The following is an 18,968-nucleotide window of genomic DNA, read 5'->3' on the forward strand; positions in this document are numbered from 1 at the left end:
AAAAAGCATTCATTTATAGTTTTTGAGTTTTATCCTTGTTTGTTTACATAATGACATCTATCATGCCTTTATGGTGAAAACTGTACTGAGGGGCTTCTGAACTTCTACATCAAAATCAAGCGCACCTTGTATCTCCGTTAAAAAAATTATTACAAATAAATGCTGATGCAGACAAAGGAAAATTATTTTTGAATGAAAAATATTTTCCAATCTCAGTAAACTACAGTGACTTGAGTATAATAGTTGGATATTTCAAACTGTATACATACACACACAAAACTATTTCAGTACACACATACAAACTACACTTTGACATCTATACTAACACATTAACACAGTTATAGCTGTATCTTTTGTTCAGTTTGCCCGCTGTGCTGTATAATACAGCATTGACAGGAAAACTGTTACGAAAATGGAGAAAATAGGATAAGCAAAAAGTACACATTGAAAATGTTGAATGTTCTTGAAATATATTAATTTTTCGTAACTTTGAACCCTTCGCCAACATATCCAAAGGATTTGATATGGAGTGTATGATTTATACTTGCATGACAAACAGTTAAAATTTGGTTGTTTTGGGTTTCAATGAAGACATTTTTGTCCAAAAGGACCTCAGTGTAAAAATTGTATGTACCTAGTTATTTTATTGTATTGTATGTAAATAGTTCAAACTATTTATGAAAGAAAAATAAATATAAAATTCCAAATGAACATACACATTTTCATGATGTCTGCATAAACACAGCCAAAACGATAAAGAAAACTGAAATGGACAAAAATGTCCTAAATAGTGCACAACGTTAAGTCTTTTGAATCACATAACTAGAAGAAAGTAATATGATGCGAACATCAACGCAGCCATCTACCAGGCAATTTAAGAGCACTTCATGCTTCCTTCTGCTGACTTTATTATTTCGGTTTAATGGAGATACCTGCCCACACTGCCACACTGTGTTTTCTAACAAAAAAAGGTTAGTAAATGAAGCAGTGAAAAAATGAAGTGTTCTTATAACAAAGATTTTACAGACAAAGTTTTAGTCCAGATGTTAATCTAGATGTTTAGTATAGATGTTTTTGGAAATTCTCTATGATGGCATGCATCAAGGGGTTGTTGGAGGTCGGGCTCATCATCAAAATGATCATCTACCTCAACTTCTTGCTCACAAGGCTTTAAACAAACATTATGCAGCATGCCGAGACTGCAGAACTGATGGGGTCTGATCATTGAAATGCTTTGCATATGTAGGCATTGGAGCCTCCTAAACTTGGACTTCAGAATGCCAAATGCAAGTTCAATGACTACACGGGCAGTATTTGACTTTATGTTAAAGCGTCTTTGCCTAGCAGTCAAGTGTCCATTGTCTCTGTAAGGGCTCATAAGTTAAGGCAACAGAGGATAAGCAGAATCTAGAATTATCTCCAAATGCATTCACTGTGGAACAAGTGAATGAGGATCTTGTTCAAGAACTCATCCAAACTCTGTTAGACGAAATGCTCTGGCTTCATGCCAACTCAGGGTGACCCACACTGATGTGACATAAGCGCCACTGACTGTCACAAAACCCAGTTAAAATTTCGGAATTGAACTGTTTCCTACTCAGGTAGGCAAGGGGATTATCAGAGTGGGGTCTCCTTATAGGAATGTGACACCCATCCACCGCACATACAGTGTTGGGGAAGCCTTCTGCGTCAAAATTCAACTTTGACATCTGCAGCCATTGGCCTCTGGGCTAGGAGCCATGTGGTGGACCATGTATGTATAAACATAACAACAAAACTCATGGAGATGTTTAGCAAGAGTAGATTTTGAGATGTTGAATTTCTCTGCTACCCCACGGTATGACTCCTGAAGGCCAATGTCCAAAGGCAGGCAAGAACGCTCTGTCTGACTGACAGTTTGCTTTGCTGTAAATTCATATAAACATGACCAAGGGTAGTAATGACATCATGTACATGTTGAACAAGTTATCAGGACAAAATGACAACACTTTTAATACTTAAATTAATTTTACATGATGTAGATCGCACCTCCCCGTTGTTGTTTGTAAAGCCTGAAATGACTGTGAAATTCTGAGGGACTGCGTATAGAGGGACAACCTTCTCCACAAAGTTCAGTATTTTTGGAACCAATCTATATAACAGAAACATTAATTGTACTTACTATATTATAATTTCCTAAAATTGTCATTCACAGTTTTTTGTTGAACTGGGATAGATTTCAAATAATTAAGGTTTACAGGACTGTTGAACTAGGAATTACAACTCTATCTTTATTTATTTGTATACACAGAAAACGAGTAACTCTCCTTTCAACAGCAATTACAGCTACTTATCTTTTACAGAAGCCAACATTACACCACTTAACACTGTAAAAAATAGAAAATTTTGATTAATTAAATTTGGTTTGTAATACAGCATTTGTTCAGATCAGGTAGTACATTTGAAATTATATTATTTATACAAGCACATATATTGTTTTTGAACACAATACTTATTACATTGAACCTTTACACACCGTCGATGTTCATCGTGATGTATTTAAGGCAACTATAATATGAAATAAAATCACTGTCAAAAATAAATGTACGTAACTGAAAGAATTTGTGTGTAATATTATTTTATTCGTGCGTAATTTTAAAAATTGTATGTAATTCAACTTTTTGTGAGACTTTGATTTCAAAATCTTCGGCCACAACAGTTTACAAGTACGACAATTTGTTTTATTTGTTAGATTACAACTTCAAATTCTACGACTATGACATTTTACAGACACAACCGCAACTCCGTTACGTGCACGAAGTGCGAATTACGAACACGAAGCACTGTGTGCGAAGAGACTGTCAAAAATACGTCATCAGCTCACAGGCATTACTATCCGAAGGAAGATTGATCGATTCCACGACGTAGTGCGCATGCGCCCCCGCTTAAACAACTAGCGCCAAAATGACAGCTCAACAGCCAAGCGCTCACTCATCGTCTCAAGTTTTAATTCGGACACTGTTATGTATTCATGAAGCAGACAACCAAATGCTATCGAACATGCTTTACTGCAAGCATAGGAATTAGGGTGGCCATACGTCCGGCTTTTGGCCGGACAGTCCGGATTTTAAGCCCCCTGTCTGGCGTCCGGCGCAGCCTCAAGCCGGACACTCATTTGTCCTCCTTTTCGGAGTTGCGCTTAATCGGCCTTAAAAAACGCGCTGTAAAACCTTTATTGGGACGCAGCAGCATCGCGTCTGACACCGTAAGATCTCCTGTCAAACAGATGATTGGCTGAAAGAGATGTCAAATAAATATCTGATATATAATTGGTTAAAAACGTAAACAAGCCTTCACGACGTGTAGGTGGGGCACGTACAGGCTACGTCACATCATAACGTTAACATGCCGAAACGTCCAACATCATTTAGTCCGGAATGGACACAAGACCACGAATTCATATCAAAAAGCAGTAGAGATGCTTTCCATGGATTTTGCACACTATGTCGCTGTGTAGTGGACGTTAGTAGTAAAGGGAAAGCCGCCATTGACCGACATGCCAGCACTGAAAAACATCAAGTTAACCGACCAGCTGCTGGTGCGTCTTCCCTTAGGTCTTAATTTCGAGAGGCAGCATCACCTCAGGATGACAAAATCTCCGCTGCAGAGCTTTGTAAAGTCTATCATGCAGTCAAGCATCACCAGTCATACAGGAGTGTCCTGAAGAAATACAAATACTGTGAACAAACACTTTTTTGCCTCTTCTGTTACACAGGTCTACATCAAGATATGTTGTTGATCAAATTGTCTGGCAAGTAATAGAGTAGGCTATTTCAGAATCACTGTATCATGATACCATAGATATGATAGACAAAATTGTATTGTATTTGCGAGTACACCAGATGCAGTTATTCTTGCCTCACTAAATGCCGCAAAGTGTCCTCCTTTTTGGTGTTATGGAAATGGCCACCCTAGTAGGAATGCAGTGAAGACCTCCTAAACCAGCGCGTTAATCAGTAGGTTCGCGAGACATAATAAAACCTGATTAAGCTTGTTTGTGTTTGTTTTATTAGAGTCGGGGGCTAAACTATTCTTTGAGCAGCTAAACGTAACCGAATCTGTCTCTATAATATATCTCCTATCTGTTACTAGAAATAAGTAACTGTTAATCGTGTCCGAATTAAAATTAAAACTTGAGACGCTTGGCTGTTGAGCTGTCATTTTGGCGCTAGTTGTTTAAGCGGGGGCGCATGCGCACTACGTCGTGGAATCGATCAATCTTCCTTCGGATAGTAATGCCTGTGAGCTGATGACGTATTTTTGACAGTCTCTTCGCACACAGTGCTTCGTGTTCGTAATTCGCACTTCGTGCACGTAACGGAGTTGCGGTTGTGTCTGTAAAATGTCATAGTCGTAGAATTTGAAGTTGTAATCTAACAAATAAAACAAATTGTCGTACTTGTAAACTGTTGTGGCCGAAGATTTTGAAATCAAAGTCTCACAAAAAGTTGAATTACATACAATTTTTAAAATTACGCACGAATAAAATAATATTACACACAAATTCTTTCAGTTACGTACATTTATTTTTGACAGTGATTTTATTTCATAGCGCTGGTAACGCTTCTGGCAGTTCTGCTGCTACAATATGATTCAACATGTGGAGCGACTGACCCGTAAGTACATTTATCATTCTTTTCATTTTAGCAGACATGCAGAATACTACGCTGTCGAGAGAAGTCACAAAAGCATCACTGGGGTGGTACCCTTTTTGAAAAAGTACAACTTCGCACCTTAAGGGTGCATGTTTTTTTTTTATTCCAACAACAAATTATAGCAATAAAGTTTACTTCACCTCACAATCATGTACCAAGCCTACTAAAGATTAAAAATTTGAAGGAACTAATAGCTAACTTGTCGGCAGTAAATGTTTTCATATAAATGCAGTTGTCCACTTATCTTTTATTTCAGTCTTTGGAAATGTTATCTTCATATCTAGATACTGTATATCAGGACATGTATATTGGTTATCTGCTTCCAATGTTAAAGAATCATCCGTTATCTGCCAAAATGTTCATATCTGTGCATCCCTATACAAAATGTATAAATATTTGTTTCTAAATGGTGCAAAGGGCACCATCCCAGTGACCGGTACAGGTTTTCTACCTCTTCTGGACCCTGTAAAGGTCCAGGATTATCTGTTAGCTTTCATCCGTTGCTGTGGAAAAGTTATGAACGTATAACAGCAGTCCGTTAACACATGTACCTAAACATCTTTTGAAATGGTCTAGAGACTGTTATTGATGAAATACAATTATAGCCATTTCATATTATAAACTTATATGGATTTCACAAGCCTTTAAAAACATCTCTTGTCTTGTTTAGCCTTTTAATTCACTTATTCATTTACTTGAAATGCACCAACAAGTTAACATATGCAACATTTTCCTGAAGTCTTCAACATTACCCAGTGAGTTAGAGATCGCTGCTTCATTCTGCTACAAGCACAACTATAAGCATTGTAATCGATAATAATGCAGTTCCTCAAAGCACTCAAAACCGTAACTGTGAATAAAAGCAGTGTTTCCGTTTTGTCTTCTAGCACATACCTGGTTGCAGTCACTTCTCAGGTGGTGAGCGGCACAAGTGAGACTCTGTGTGCCCATATTCATGAGCCCAATACAACCCTTTCTTTAGTGGTAACCTTAAGCTCGGATAATGGAAATAGGACAATTCTTAAAGAGAACTCAATCGGAAGGAATTTCTACAAGTGCGTGCCTTTCCAGGTCAGTATACTTAACAATTACAGTATATTGTGGTCATTCCCTTTTGTATGTCATTTATTTTTTTGAATATTCTTTATTAATCATTTATTTGTCTTTGACCAACAAATCCATTGATTATATTTGCGTCTTTGATCGACTGGTTGGATCATTTAGCGAAGTGGTTTTCTAGCAAGAGTTAGTAACACTTTGCTTTAAAGCTCTTGTTCCTTGCTTTGGATCCTGTAGGTCCCTGTAGTGCTTATAGACACTGTGGCAACCGTCTATGTTAAAATTGAAGGAGACAAGACATCACTAAACAAAACTACTCAGATTCTCATAAAGCCTCCAATGAAGCTCATTTTCATCCAAACAGACAAGCCAATCTACAAGCCAGGAGAAACCGGTATTTTTGTATTCGTTAAATTGCCTGTGCTTCTACATATCAATGAATGTGATTTAACGGCATATTTTTTGTTCATACAGCCAAGTTTACTCGCTTTATTTCTTATGTGCTACTGTGCTGTTTACAATTCTCTTCCCTAGTAAAATTTCGCATCGTCTCTTTGGATTCCAATTTCTTGACTCTTAATCAGAAGGTAATACTATCCATTTGTTTACATTTTTTGTCTATGGCATAGTCAGTAATTTTCGGTAATGGCCATCAGTAAGAAATGGCTTTAACATGACATAATCCTTGCTTCATTTATCAAAGTGCAGTCAGAGTTTGAATAGCTATTATGCCAGCTCTTCAAGCATTGTCACTATAATACCAATGATCAAACTCAATCTTTTTCTGTTTTCTTTTCAGTTTCAAACCATAGAACTCCAGGTACAGTATAAAATCCTTTAAGCATATGTTTGTTACCTTTCTGTCAGTCTCTCGATGTTATGTCGAGACCACCATATGGGTTTAGAACTTGAGAACCAGTGTTCCCTGATCGTAATTTCAAAAGGCCAATGAACTGTTCTGGCCAGTTGCCCTGATTAAGGACCTTTCTGAAGGGCAGGGCATGGCGTGGCACCCCAGGACAGACCTGTGGAACCTCTCAGTCTTCATGCACTGTCCAACTTGTCCCGGGACCCCTGCCTCCAAACCTAGACTGGTGCACTGGATTGTGGATGCTATCACTACAGCATACTCCCAAGATCTCCCATGCCTCCTTGCAGTGAGAGCTCACTCCACCTGGGGTATAGCCGCCCCTAGGGCACTAGCACAGGGCGTCTCAATGGCAGACATCGCAGAGCTGCGGGTTGGGCTATGCCCAACACTATAGCAAGGTTCTACAGTCTTCGCTATGGTGCTGCTGTACACCTTTATCTTGCATGGTAGCAACAGCTAAGATTGATGGCCGGTTCTGCACACCTGCTTTCTGCCTTCATTAGGTCATTGTGGAGATTTGGCCATCCTCTGCAGTGACCGGGCGGCACCAGCCAGGTTCCTCAGCACAGAGACCGAATGAATGGGCTGGCCGTCTTTTATACCTGTATGTACAGGGTAGAGACTGGCATGGATTCTTTTCAAAAGTACTTTTTTTTTTTTATTTGAAACTGAGATGATCGGTTCTCTAGTTCAAACCCCCATACTGTCATCTCAACATAACGTCTCATTCCCTCCATCCGGGGAACCGTGGTAACATTTGTAAAAGAAATTCATTAATTATTAGGTTATTTTTTTCTAGCTAGCGGTTTTCAGTGTCATCACACTGGCTTTCTTTGTGCCACTTGTAGGATCCTAACTCGAATCGCATTGGTCAATGGTTGAATCAGACCACCAGTAATGGCATTTTAGATCTCTTCCATCGCATTACACCACAGGCTGCTGAGGGCAACTACGTCATCACTGCTTGGGATGAGAAGAACCAACAAACGACACACAATTTCGAAATTGAAGGATATGGTTGGAACTAGAAATCAGCTCTGACAGTTTCTTGCATAATTTGTCCTGTTTTTTAAAACGTCTCATCTTGTTTGTTGTAGTTCTGCCTAAATTTGAAGTCAACGTGAATCTTCCACCCGTTATAACGCCCACGAATAAAGAGTTCATACTAAACATTTGTGCTCGGTAAACACTTTTGTTAAATTTAGCAGATAAAAGCAACGTAAATGTTATATGTCTCATACTTTTTTCATTTTTGTAGATACACCTATGGGAAGGGTGTGCAGGGGTCTGTTACCGCTGAAGTGTGTGGATCAAACTATATTTTTTACCAGTATCGCCAAAGTGCACCTAAAACATGCAGAACTTACATCATAAAGGTTTGCTACAGCCTATTAAATACTTTGTTTGAAACTGACTACTGTGTCAGGAAAATGATATTTGATGTCACAGTTCGAAGATGCAATAGATATAATAGTTCAATAAACCGCATAGGAAAGCTTCTTACACCATGTGACATTTCGAATTTAAATTCATGTCAATTTTTCATGTAGACTGACAAGACTGGCTGTGCCTCTCAAGTTATAAATGTATCTGAATATGGCATGCGTCCAGGAGGACAATTTCAAATCAACTACAAGGTAGAAGAGGATGGAACCGGTAAGCTTGTCAAGTAAAATTGCTCTTCTCCCATTTAATTGTCCTAGAAGTACCGATTAACATTTTTATTCTTGTTTTTCAGGGATTACTGTGGAGGGTTCAGCTGGAGTTTCTTATAGCAGTGATGTTATCACAGTTTCCTTTGTGGACTCCGCAGATATATACAAGCCTGGGATTGCTTATGAGGGAAAGGTTGGATGATAATGTTTTTTTTTCCCAGTGTATATAATAAAGATTTAGTCAAGATCTTTCTCTAAAGACCAAGACATTTATGAGACGTACCAAAATTACAACATCAATACTCTTAATTGGTAACAAAACTGTCACAAATTCTTGTTTCATGTTTTTAACAGGTTCTAGTCACTGATGTATACAACAAACCACTGAAAGGTCAAACCGTGTATCTCATTGTAAACTACAATTTCAAAAGTGTTACTATGACACTTACGACTGACAACAACGGCACAGCTCGCTTCTCTTTAGACACGACAGTTTGGTCAAGTCAACCTGCTTATTTACAGGTTTGAATGTTTTCAACCATTATATACTTTTATAACTTTGCTGAGCAATTGAATGAATACATATACACAAATGAATGACATCCTCCTTTTACATTAGGCTCGACATATTGAGGATAAATGCCAGAATGGTTTCTGGCCTGCAGAAAGAGATTATAATGGAGGCAGTCTCTCCTTAAGGCCGTTCTACTCCAAAAGCAAAAGTTTTCTGATGTTCATTTCTACTTCAAACCCATTGAGCTGTGCGATTGGTGCAAATGTAGAGGCCAGTTACATCATTCAGGGCAGTGCACTGCTCAAGGGACAGAAAACACTGGATGTCTTCTACATGGTATGTTTAACTATAGATTTAGTCATACTGTACATTGCTTGCAACCATAAATCCATGTTTGTTTGCTTTTCATAAACGCTCACATTGTTTTTCCACTTTGTGGGATCCAGGTCTTTTCCAAAGGCAGTATGGCTCAAAATGGCCTTGTGTCTGTCAACGTGCAGTTTGGAACGGGTAGGAAATGGATATTACGACAGTACAATAATTATTGTTTTCTGTATGTTCTAAGAGCCTCATTTACTTTGACCGGTTTTCCCTTTGTTACAGAAAACAAAGGCAAATTGTCGTTCACCTTAAAAAAGACCACAGCCCTCTCTCCATTCGCCCAGGTGGTGGTGTACACAGTTCTTCCCAACGGAGAAACCGTTGCGGACAGTTGGAACTTCCCGATTGAGCAATGCTTGCCAAACAAGGTCAACAAATATCACATGAAACGAACGTCTAAGATAATGTATATCTTTTATATTTATTAAATAATCCATGTATCTGTGCTCCAGGTGTCCTTAAGGTTCTCATCTTCCGTGGCTCTGCCTAAAGACACATCGTCTCTAAACCTGAATGCCCAGCCTGGTTCCCTTTGCTCCGTCAGGTCCATTGATCAGAGCGTACTGCTTTTTAGACCAGAAGCTCAACTCAACGCTGCCTTTGTACGAACTGTTTAACAGAAGAATCTTTAAAAATGTTTTTATTGATCTGTTTGATTTAGTGGTGTAAATTCATCCTGTAAATTAACTTGATCTGTAGGTTTTTGGAATGTTGCCAGTCCAAATGTTGGGGGATTACCCATATCAAGTCTGGGAATCTAATGAAGATCCCTGCATACCTGTAGACATGGATCCAATTGACCCCCCAATGCTGGCGAGGGAAAGACGTTCACGATTTGGTTATCCTTATTACAGTAGCAACGATGCATATGGTGCCTTTAAAGTAAGATCTCATTATCCTGTTTCAGTGGTTGTTAGTTATTCACTATCCACTTAATGAGACATGATGCTTGCTTTCTAGGCAATTGGAGTCAAAATCACTACCAACTCTGATGTGAAAGAACCGGTTTACTGTTATGAATATAAAGTTATGACAGCCATGGGTAAGTGACATAATCTTTCTTGCTGATATTCTATACTTTCTGTACATACTATCTGCTCAAACCGTTGCAGGAGGTGCATTTCAACCGAATGCAAGAGAAAATATGCCTTTTGGCCCACCTGGGGAAGACACTGTTCAAAACACAATTCGCAAGTTCTTTCCGGAAACTTGGATATGGGATCTTGTGCCTGTGGGGTTTGTATAGCTCCCGCTTATGTTACTATACCTCCATTCCCTTTCTAGAATCCAGGTATAATTGCATAAGGAGTAATTTGTATTAATGTTTTTATTTAGGAGCTCTGGATCCGTGACTCTTACAAAGACTGTTCCTGACACCATCACTAAATGGGCCACAGATGCTTTCTGTACATCTTCTGTTGGTTTTGGAGTTGCACCCAGCACCGCTCTCACTGCCTTCCAGCCGTTCTTCGTCAGCCTCACGCTCCCCTACTCTGTAATCCGTGGAGAAGAGCTCGCACTCAAAGCTACTGTATTCAACTACCTCTCCAAATGTATTATGGTGCGTCACCCTTATAAATCTGAAAATATGCACAGGACTATCATTTTATCTGTTTTATACACAAAGCATTTTGAGCTTGAGCGACAAATATACCGTAAAATTGTTTCCTCAATTTTCTAAAGTTGCGGTCTCTTCTGTAGCCAAGTTGACTACCTTTCAAAAATGCATAATCTGTAAATGACATCTGTGTGTTATAATGTACAGGTGAAGGTCACACTGGAAAAGTCAGATCAGTTCTCAGCTCTGCCTTGTAATGGCTGTAATTACACTCAATGTATTTGTGCAGAAGAGAGCAAAACCTTTGAGTGGACGGTTACAGCATCTGTTCTGGGTAAATCCAATACATTCATATGGTTTGTTGTGCTCAAGATTGCAAGTACACTTTCTATAAATGCAGCTATGCCCCACTTATTATGGCTACACATGTATACATTTAGAATATTACATAAAATGTGATTCAATCATTGGTAATTCTAAAATACTTCACTTCGCCCCCATATCAATTATTTTCAATGGTAATTTATTCCTATTGAATAAAATGGTAAATAACTGGGGCAAATTGATGTGATTAACATTTACAGTTAATAAAATCACATTCAAAGTAGTAGTTCACAAGTACACTGTCCTTACATTTTATTTGCTGTATATTACAGGAGAGGTAAATGTTTCTGTGAGAGCTGAGACTGTGAAGACGCTGGAACGTTGTGGGAATGAGATTGTGACTGTGCCAGAAGGACGCCGTATTGACACTGTGGAGCAGTCGTTTCTAGTCGAGGTGAGTATTTCTTAAACCATAGAAGTTATAAACTTTAGACATCGGCATCCTGGTTCAATAATGCTGCTTTTTGTTTTTTAAATGAGAAACTTCTTGCAAAGCCTTTAAATCTGTGTCGAACACTGACAAGGAAATCTTGCTGAGACCATAAGAAGTCTCTTTTATCGATTACTAAAATTATAACCGAGTTTCAAGTTTGTTTGTTACAATAACTAATGTAAAGTTGTGTTTGTCAGGCAGAGGGAGTTAAACAGATTATCACTCAGAATGAACTCCTCTGTTTAACAGGTCAGTAATTTGTTCTGTCACTTTAAATTAATAATGTTCTGGCTTCAATACAATTTAGGCTCGGTTTTAACCAACAGTTAACACCAATTCTAACTCGCCTCCAGATGGATACTTTGATTAATATTTGCACTTATGTAATAAAATGCAGCATGATAACCGACAGTTTAGACTATGTAGCTTGTATTTTAGTTCAGTTATATTGTGACCGTGATACTTAAGTTGTCTACTTAAACTAAATAACATTAAAAATATTAATTTACGCTACGTCTGAATGCAATACTGTGAGAATGATTGGTTGTATTTCGACGAAAGGGAGACATATCATTGACTTAATTATATTTCTATTAGGCAACACTGTGAACACAACGGTCTCTCTTAAACTCCCTGAAGTTGTTGTGAAGGATTCTGAAAAAAGCTTTGTCACTGTTCTGGGTAAGTTCAATTTAAGGGTCTAAACATGCATAATGTATTAGTAAAAAAACACTAAACTTATTGCTACTCGTGCTATTAACTGTGCTTTTTAGCTGAAATGATCTGCTCCTGTTTGCTCCACAGGTGATCTGATCAGTCATGCGTTAAGAAACATCGCTGATCTGTTACGGATGCCTTACGGCTGTGGAGAGCAGAACATGGTGAACTTTGCCCCCAACATTTACATCCTTCAGTACTTGGAGAGCAGTGGACAGCTCACTCCTGAGATTTTGGCACGAGCTAAAACCTATCTGCAGACTGGTGAGAATTATATTATAATGAATATAAAATTATTACAGTATATTCACACATCACACTTCCAATTTTGCAAAACTGACAAGTTTGTTTTGTTTCCTCAGACAAATTTATATACAATATAATGTAAAATAAGCAATATGAAACGTTTTAGAAATTAGTTACACAGTGCAGTAGTCATAGTAATATTCAGAATAAGGCAAAAACGTGATTTAAATGAAGAGACTTGTACTGAAGCTTCAGATATTCATGTTCCTTTTCTTTTCACAGGCTACCAAACACAGCTGACATACAAACATTATGATGGGTCTTACAGCGCTTTTGGAAACAGTGATCCTTCTGGGCACACCTGGTCAGTTTAAAAATGGACAATGAAGCATTTGTTACGGTCACACAGAAAATATTAGAACCAAAGTATAAATATTCTAGTTTTTGAAAACGCATTACGCTTCTCAGGTTAACTGCATATGTGATGAAGATTTTCGGAGGGGCAAAGAAGTATGTGTTTGTAGATGACACTAACATCGATCAGGCTAAGATTTGGTTGGGTCAGCAACAGCAGGGGAATGGGTGCTATAAAACAGTGGGTGTCCTCTACCACAATGATATGAAGGTAAGACTAGAAACAGGATTGGTGTTGACAGCTCGGCTGAACTAAACTTTCACATCTGCAGGGTTGTTTATCCCACAATAGGCCCTACAGCAAACAGACAATCACATTATTGAGCATCAAAACAGACACTATGTACTATAGCTATCTATTCTTTACATAATCTACTTATAATTGTAAATTTGTATCAATGTTGCTGTTATAAAGTCTCTCTGCCTTGTTTCTTTCAAAGGGTGGTGTCAGTGACGATGTCACCCTCACCGCATACATCGTAGCAGCTCTGCTGGAACTGGGTGTGAATACCACTGTGAGTGTTAGGACTCCATAACAGTCTCTATAAATCCCAAGTAGAAGGCCTTTGGACACCAAACATTTGCGTTATTGGACAGCTTCTCTATTCATATTGCTAGCATTGATTGCAGCGGGGCAGCTGCAAGTATAGATTCAACCGTACTGTCTAATATCTGTAAATGTTTTTACACAACACCACAGTCTATAAATCATCTGGATTGTCGAATTTACAATACTGTGAAGTTTAGCTATAGCCTACTTTAGGGTTTGGGTTCTGCGTAACGTACACTTCAGAAAACTAACTTTTTTGTTTGATATGAAAATGGCTTTTGAATATGTACATGTTGACAGGTTTCAACATTGGGCTTGGCAATACACATTGTTTGTGTGTGGTGTGACAGAAGCCTGATTTTATAAAGTTATTGCAACTAACAGAGATTTGACTTTTGCGTGCTCTTTAAGGATCCAATGGTGAAGCAAGGCCTTGTTTGTCTCAAGGAAGCTTCCAGCAACCTTGACAACACATACTTCACTGCCCTGGCCGCCTACACATTCACTCTTGCTGGAAACCAAGACATGAGACAGAAACTCATCTCCAACTTGGACAGTCGAGTCAAGAGAGAAGGTGCCATTCAGCTCTGAATAAAACATTTTTAAATAGTAAATATTCTGATTAGGAAAACAATTTTATCCTAAGACCCCATGAGACTGAGGACTTTTGATTTATTGCTGTCTTCAGGGGTTGGGCGATATTGGACCCAGGCAAAGACTGGGCAAATGACAGGCGCTTTAGAGGTAGAGATGAGTTCATACGTGTTGTTGGCGCTTCTTTCTGGACCAACACTGCCATCATTTAAGCTGGAATATTCTGCTACCATTGTACGCTGGCTGGCCAAGAGGCAAAATGCCTTTGGAGGTTTCTCCTCTTCTCAGGTACAGTAATGTTATTTCAAGGCACTTATTTCATTCATTCATGATTTACCTACAGTGGTTCTCCATCCAAGAGTGTAAACTAGTGACAACTTTAAAACCTAGTGTAGTTTCAATATACGTATGCTATTTTGACAGGCTGTAATTGGCTTCCTCCCTCTCTGTGAACAGGACACTGTGGTGGCCCTCCAGGCACTCGCTAAATACAGTGCTGCCACCTACAGTCCAACAGGAACCGTTGTTGTCAATGTGACCTCCCCCTCAAACCTGAAATACAACTTCACTGTCGACCAGAGAAACCGACTGCTTTACCAAGAGAGACGGCTGCAGCCAGCTGCAGGAAACTTCACACTCGCTGCACAAGGCCAGGGCTGTGTGTTTGTTCAGGTTAGTAAGATGCCTTCACGTGTTGCTCTTGAGCTTCACAAAGTGTTTACCCAAAATATGGACTTTCCATCATGCCATATGTTTTCAGCTGAATTCACATTTGCCATTAAAACATAATTTTATTGACATGACAATTCAAAACTCTCTCAAACATCCATTTGGCCTTTACGTCTTCTGTTTTTTCCTCAGTTTGCTTTGCACTACAATGTCCTGCCCTCTAACTCCTTGGCCTTCAGCATCATTACAAATGCAACATCAACTTGTAAAAGGATACAGTACTATACTGTCACATTAGCTTTCACTGTCAGGTGAGAAGCTTTCTTCATCTAGTAGTCTAAACTCACGAGGGCTATCTTTGTTTAATAAATTATGAAACCAATTACAATTGCCTCGTGTGTATAAAATGTTTAGTGCAGTAACAAAGACATGGTATACAAGTCTTTAAAAACATTCAGTTAATCTCTACAAGGATATGGCCATGCCTTATATTTATATAACCTGGAAAATATATTAGACCATAAAGAACATTTGAAGCCAAACAACGGTTCCTTCAAAGCATTTAACCTTTCACGTGCCGAGACTTGTGTATGTGGCTTGATAAACGGCAAACACTGAACCATATTTATTATTGTTGCAGGTATAATGGTCCACGAGAAGAGACAAACATGGTCATCATTAATGTGAAGCTGCTGTCTGGATTTGTGCTGGATTCCTTGTCTCTACAAACTGTGAGTGACACTTTCAGGCCTTCAGTCTTGTTTTTTTAATCTCAAACGCTGCAGCATTTGAAGTGTTCTCATTGGTCTCTGTGTCCATAGCTTCAGCAGGATTCCAGAATCAAACTTCTGGAGCAGAATGAAGGACATGTCATCTTGTATTTAGATGGGGTAGGTCTAAATGTACATTTAGGGATTTTGGCATGTGAATATAATTGCTATGAATGACATCAGATCTTTTTTTTTTCTTTAAGATGAAAAGGGAGGGGGAGAATTCCTTTACCTTAATGCTGTTGCAGAACGTAGTAGTGAAGAACCTGAAACCAGCTGTGGTGACGGTCTACGATTACTACAAGACCAGTATGTGTTTATTACATCACAAGTGTTAAATATTTGTTTAATCCACATTTAAAATGGAAATACTAAACGGAAAACAATGCTTAAAGGAGTATAAATTTAGCCTAAAAAATATTTGGAGCAGGACAATAAATGCATTGTTTTTGCAGATTAAATTCAATGTTAAACGCTTTACGCATGTTTTAAATGGGTTTTGTGCCTCAAGACGTGGCCATACTTTGATGCAAAGTTGATTGTGACAGCGTTTACAAAAATATGATTTTTGCGGCAAAATCAAAATTGCACAAAGATGGAATATGCTGTTGGGTTTTAATGCACGTCTGTTTTAGGTGAAGGCGCTGTGAAGCAGTACACCTCCCCATGTGTCAAGTAATGTATCCGTAAGTTATTCCATTTGTCATTTGAGATGTGCTCTTAAATTTAAATGCTGTAGACAAATGTGTACTTGAGGCTTTTACAAAAAATGTGTAGCAATCACAATACTTTTTCACTTTTAGATGAAAGTGCTGTCACAGTCTGGATTATCGAGGTGTTCACTCCTAAACCATTCATTTCATCACATGCAAGAGATGGAATTAATACTGACGCTTGATTTGTTGAAATATTCCTCCTGATGGACATCGGCTTACTGATGGCAAGCTACTGTGTATATAAACTCCATGATAATCAAACGCCAGATTTATGACCTCCAATGATTCATGATGCTATTGAATAAAGAGTTTCCACTTCTAAAACCTGTATCCTGTAGTTTACTTCATTATAGCATGGATTGGCTGGACTTAATCTGTACTTTAATACATCAACCTTTAGAGATTTTTAAATATTAACGTCAACAAATTCAGTCCTAAAGGTCAGAGGTCTTATAGTTTGCAATAAATTCTAATGCATTCATCTCTAGTTTTCTTGTGGAAAAAAATTAATTGAAAATAGAAAATATAAAATTTCTCTGTATGATAAGAATTGTCCAAACCCGCAGACTGGGGAATCTTGTGAAGTCTGCTGAACTCGTGTTGGAGCATTTACACATAACATGGTTTTCCTGACTTTGTAAAGCTATGCCATCTCTCTAGGTTTTAAGCACCAGCTCAAATAATAAAGCCTCTCTGGCTTATCCACATTTTATACTGTACACTAACATTTTTACAAAATTACACGCAAGCACAGACAGTTCTATGCAGCGTCTAAATACACATGATTGGGTAGTGATGAGAAGCACTTTTTTAAAATGGTTGCTGATAAAACTGAAAGATTGTATAGGTGAAAATCTAGATTTGTCAATTTCATGGAAAGTGAGTTCATATTGAAATCTAATGTTGGCATTTAATTTGCCAAATCTGGAGTTTCAGAGGAGACAAACAATCTCACCAACAATGTAGAAGATTATGAAAGTGAGATTGGTTATAATAAAAATCTTGTGAATCACTTGTTATATAACGTAGGATTTACATTTATCCAACACCTCGCTACTCCACTTTTTAGCCCTGGAGGGTTGGAGAGGGAGTAGGCAGAGGTGTATAAACTGCACAAAATCTGTGCAAGACTGCAAAACCAACAGCTCAAGATGCGGGTGCTGAGAACGTTCCTGAATCTACTGCTGCTGAAATATGATTCAACAAACTGACCGGTAAGAACATTTATCACTATACTTTTCATTTTCGCAGATATGGAGAATACTGCACTGTCAAAAAACAGCTGTCACGATACTTTTTCAAAAAGTACTTCTTTGGATCTAAAGGATACATGTATTTGAGACCAATATGTGTCTTCGATGTACTATTGTACCCAAATGGTAACCTTCTTTTTTGAAGGGAACCATCTCAGTGACACCTTTTGTACCTTTTTCTGACATTGTAAAGGCCCATGATTATATGTCTGCTTTCATCAGGTGTGGATACACCACATGTGGACACCATGAAGCACTACAAGAATGTCTGCTCCAAGCTAACTGTCTCACCTACTGATTATCTTATACTCAGAGGTTCCAGAATAGTCATTCCTAGAGCTCTAGAAATAAGAGTGTTGCAGCTTGCTCATGAAAGCCACCAGGGTATTGCCAAGAAACAAAAGCCTGCTACGGGAGAAAGTATGGTTCCCCCATTTTATCCTCCACCTTTTGCATCTTCGGATCAGCAAAAGGTGAATACTCTGTGCCCAGTGCGTGCCTTGTGGATTTACACAAATAGGACGGCAGGGTTCCGATTAAGTGATCAGCTGTTTGTATCTTGGGCTGAACCACGTATGGCGAAGCCAATCACAAACAGCGATTATCACACTGGATAGTGGAATCAGTTTTCTTGGCTTATTCCAGTAGAGGTCTTGCCACCCCATCAGGTTTACGTGCACACTCGAGGATGTCAACTTTGGGGGCTCTCTGTAAAGTGGACACTATTCAGGACATTTGTGAAGTGGCGAGCTGGTCGTCACCGCACACTTTTACCAGGTTTTAAAAACTGGATGTTACAGCTCAGACATTTGCGCATGTTGTGCTGAGTGTAGGATCTTATGTACACACTCATTCAGCCCCGACTGTATCTTGGTTGGCAGGCAATTCAAAACGGGTTATTTGGCAATTCAGGAGTTAGGATATCCCATAGTGAGACACCGAAACGGATGCTTGAAAGACAACTATAGGTTACTTGTGTAACCCCGGTTCTCTGATAGCATTAAGTGAGGTGTCTCACCCGACCACCCTTGCGAAGCAAGGCAGTGATGTGCTTGTTTTGAATGATGAAATGATGCCGTATTACACTATTTATACTATGTGGGTAGCCACTCCTCAGAAACGCGCATCATGTCTGCCAGCCAATAGGGGCGTTGTACACATCACTTAATGCTATCAGAGAACCGGGGTTATGCAAGTACATTTACGTTTATATTTACATTTAGGTATTTGGCAGATGCTCTTATCCAAAGCGACTTACATTGCATTATCCTATACATTTTACATAGGTATCTGCAATCCCCTGGGATCGAACCCACAACCTTGGGATCGAACCGCCACAAGTAACCTATAGGTTTGTTTTGTTTCGAAAAGTCACAGAGTTTTACTAAACTACTGTTGGGTGAGTATATTTTGTATTGTTTTATTAATGTGGCTGAGTTTTACTTGTCTGACACGAAGGAACTGAAAACGAAATTATGACACACTGTCAA

The 18,968-nt window shown here is 38.7% G+C and overlaps 1 protein-coding gene and 1 pseudogene across 2 annotated transcripts in view; one reads left to right on the plus strand and one right to left on the minus strand.

The window, feature by feature from the left end:
* LOC306908365 (alpha-2-macroglobulin-like protein 1) overlaps positions 1–16,554 on the plus strand; it is a 30,997-nt gene extending 14,443 nt beyond the window's left edge. The window contains exons 2-36 of the mRNA XM_079481166.1: positions 5,582–5,765; positions 5,991–6,147; positions 6,288–6,340; positions 6,553–6,573; positions 7,473–7,641; positions 7,722–7,806; positions 7,883–8,000; positions 8,175–8,280; positions 8,363–8,472; positions 8,634–8,801; positions 8,899–9,129; positions 9,240–9,303; positions 9,397–9,542; positions 9,627–9,776; positions 9,874–10,056; positions 10,135–10,216; positions 10,287–10,410; positions 10,510–10,735; positions 10,940–11,066; positions 11,389–11,510; positions 11,747–11,798; positions 12,147–12,230; positions 12,354–12,530; positions 12,795–12,876; positions 12,981–13,137; positions 13,367–13,441; positions 13,888–14,050; positions 14,165–14,358; positions 14,527–14,742; positions 14,932–15,050; positions 15,380–15,470; positions 15,561–15,629; positions 15,713–15,818; positions 16,145–16,195; positions 16,313–16,554. Coding sequence (XP_079337292.1) covers positions 5,582–5,765; positions 5,991–6,147; positions 6,288–6,340; positions 6,553–6,573; positions 7,473–7,641; positions 7,722–7,806; positions 7,883–8,000; positions 8,175–8,280; positions 8,363–8,472; positions 8,634–8,801; positions 8,899–9,129; positions 9,240–9,303; positions 9,397–9,542; positions 9,627–9,776; positions 9,874–10,056; positions 10,135–10,216; positions 10,287–10,410; positions 10,510–10,735; positions 10,940–11,066; positions 11,389–11,510; positions 11,747–11,798; positions 12,147–12,230; positions 12,354–12,530; positions 12,795–12,876; positions 12,981–13,137; positions 13,367–13,441; positions 13,888–14,050; positions 14,165–14,358; positions 14,527–14,742; positions 14,932–15,050; positions 15,380–15,470; positions 15,561–15,629; positions 15,713–15,818; positions 16,145–16,188 — 4,255 coding nt within the window. The 3' untranslated portion in view covers positions 16,189–16,195; positions 16,313–16,554. The remainder of the gene's footprint in view (positions 1–5,581; positions 5,766–5,990; positions 6,148–6,287; positions 6,341–6,552; positions 6,574–7,472; positions 7,642–7,721; positions 7,807–7,882; positions 8,001–8,174; positions 8,281–8,362; positions 8,473–8,633; positions 8,802–8,898; positions 9,130–9,239; positions 9,304–9,396; positions 9,543–9,626; positions 9,777–9,873; positions 10,057–10,134; positions 10,217–10,286; positions 10,411–10,509; positions 10,736–10,939; positions 11,067–11,388; positions 11,511–11,746; positions 11,799–12,146; positions 12,231–12,353; positions 12,531–12,794; positions 12,877–12,980; positions 13,138–13,366; positions 13,442–13,887; positions 14,051–14,164; positions 14,359–14,526; positions 14,743–14,931; positions 15,051–15,379; positions 15,471–15,560; positions 15,630–15,712; positions 15,819–16,144; positions 16,196–16,312) is intronic.
* LOC306908758 lies at positions 1,052–1,917 on the minus strand (annotated as a pseudogene). The gene has a single exon. The product of its transcript is annotated as an uncharacterized misc_RNA (transcript).
* Positions 16,555–18,968: the final 2,414 nt, after the last annotated feature.

This window comes from Barbatula barbatula (assembly GCF_947034865.1).
Source record: "Barbatula barbatula genome assembly, chromosome: 19".
NCBI lineage: Eukaryota > Metazoa > Chordata > Actinopteri > Cypriniformes > Nemacheilidae > Barbatula > Barbatula barbatula.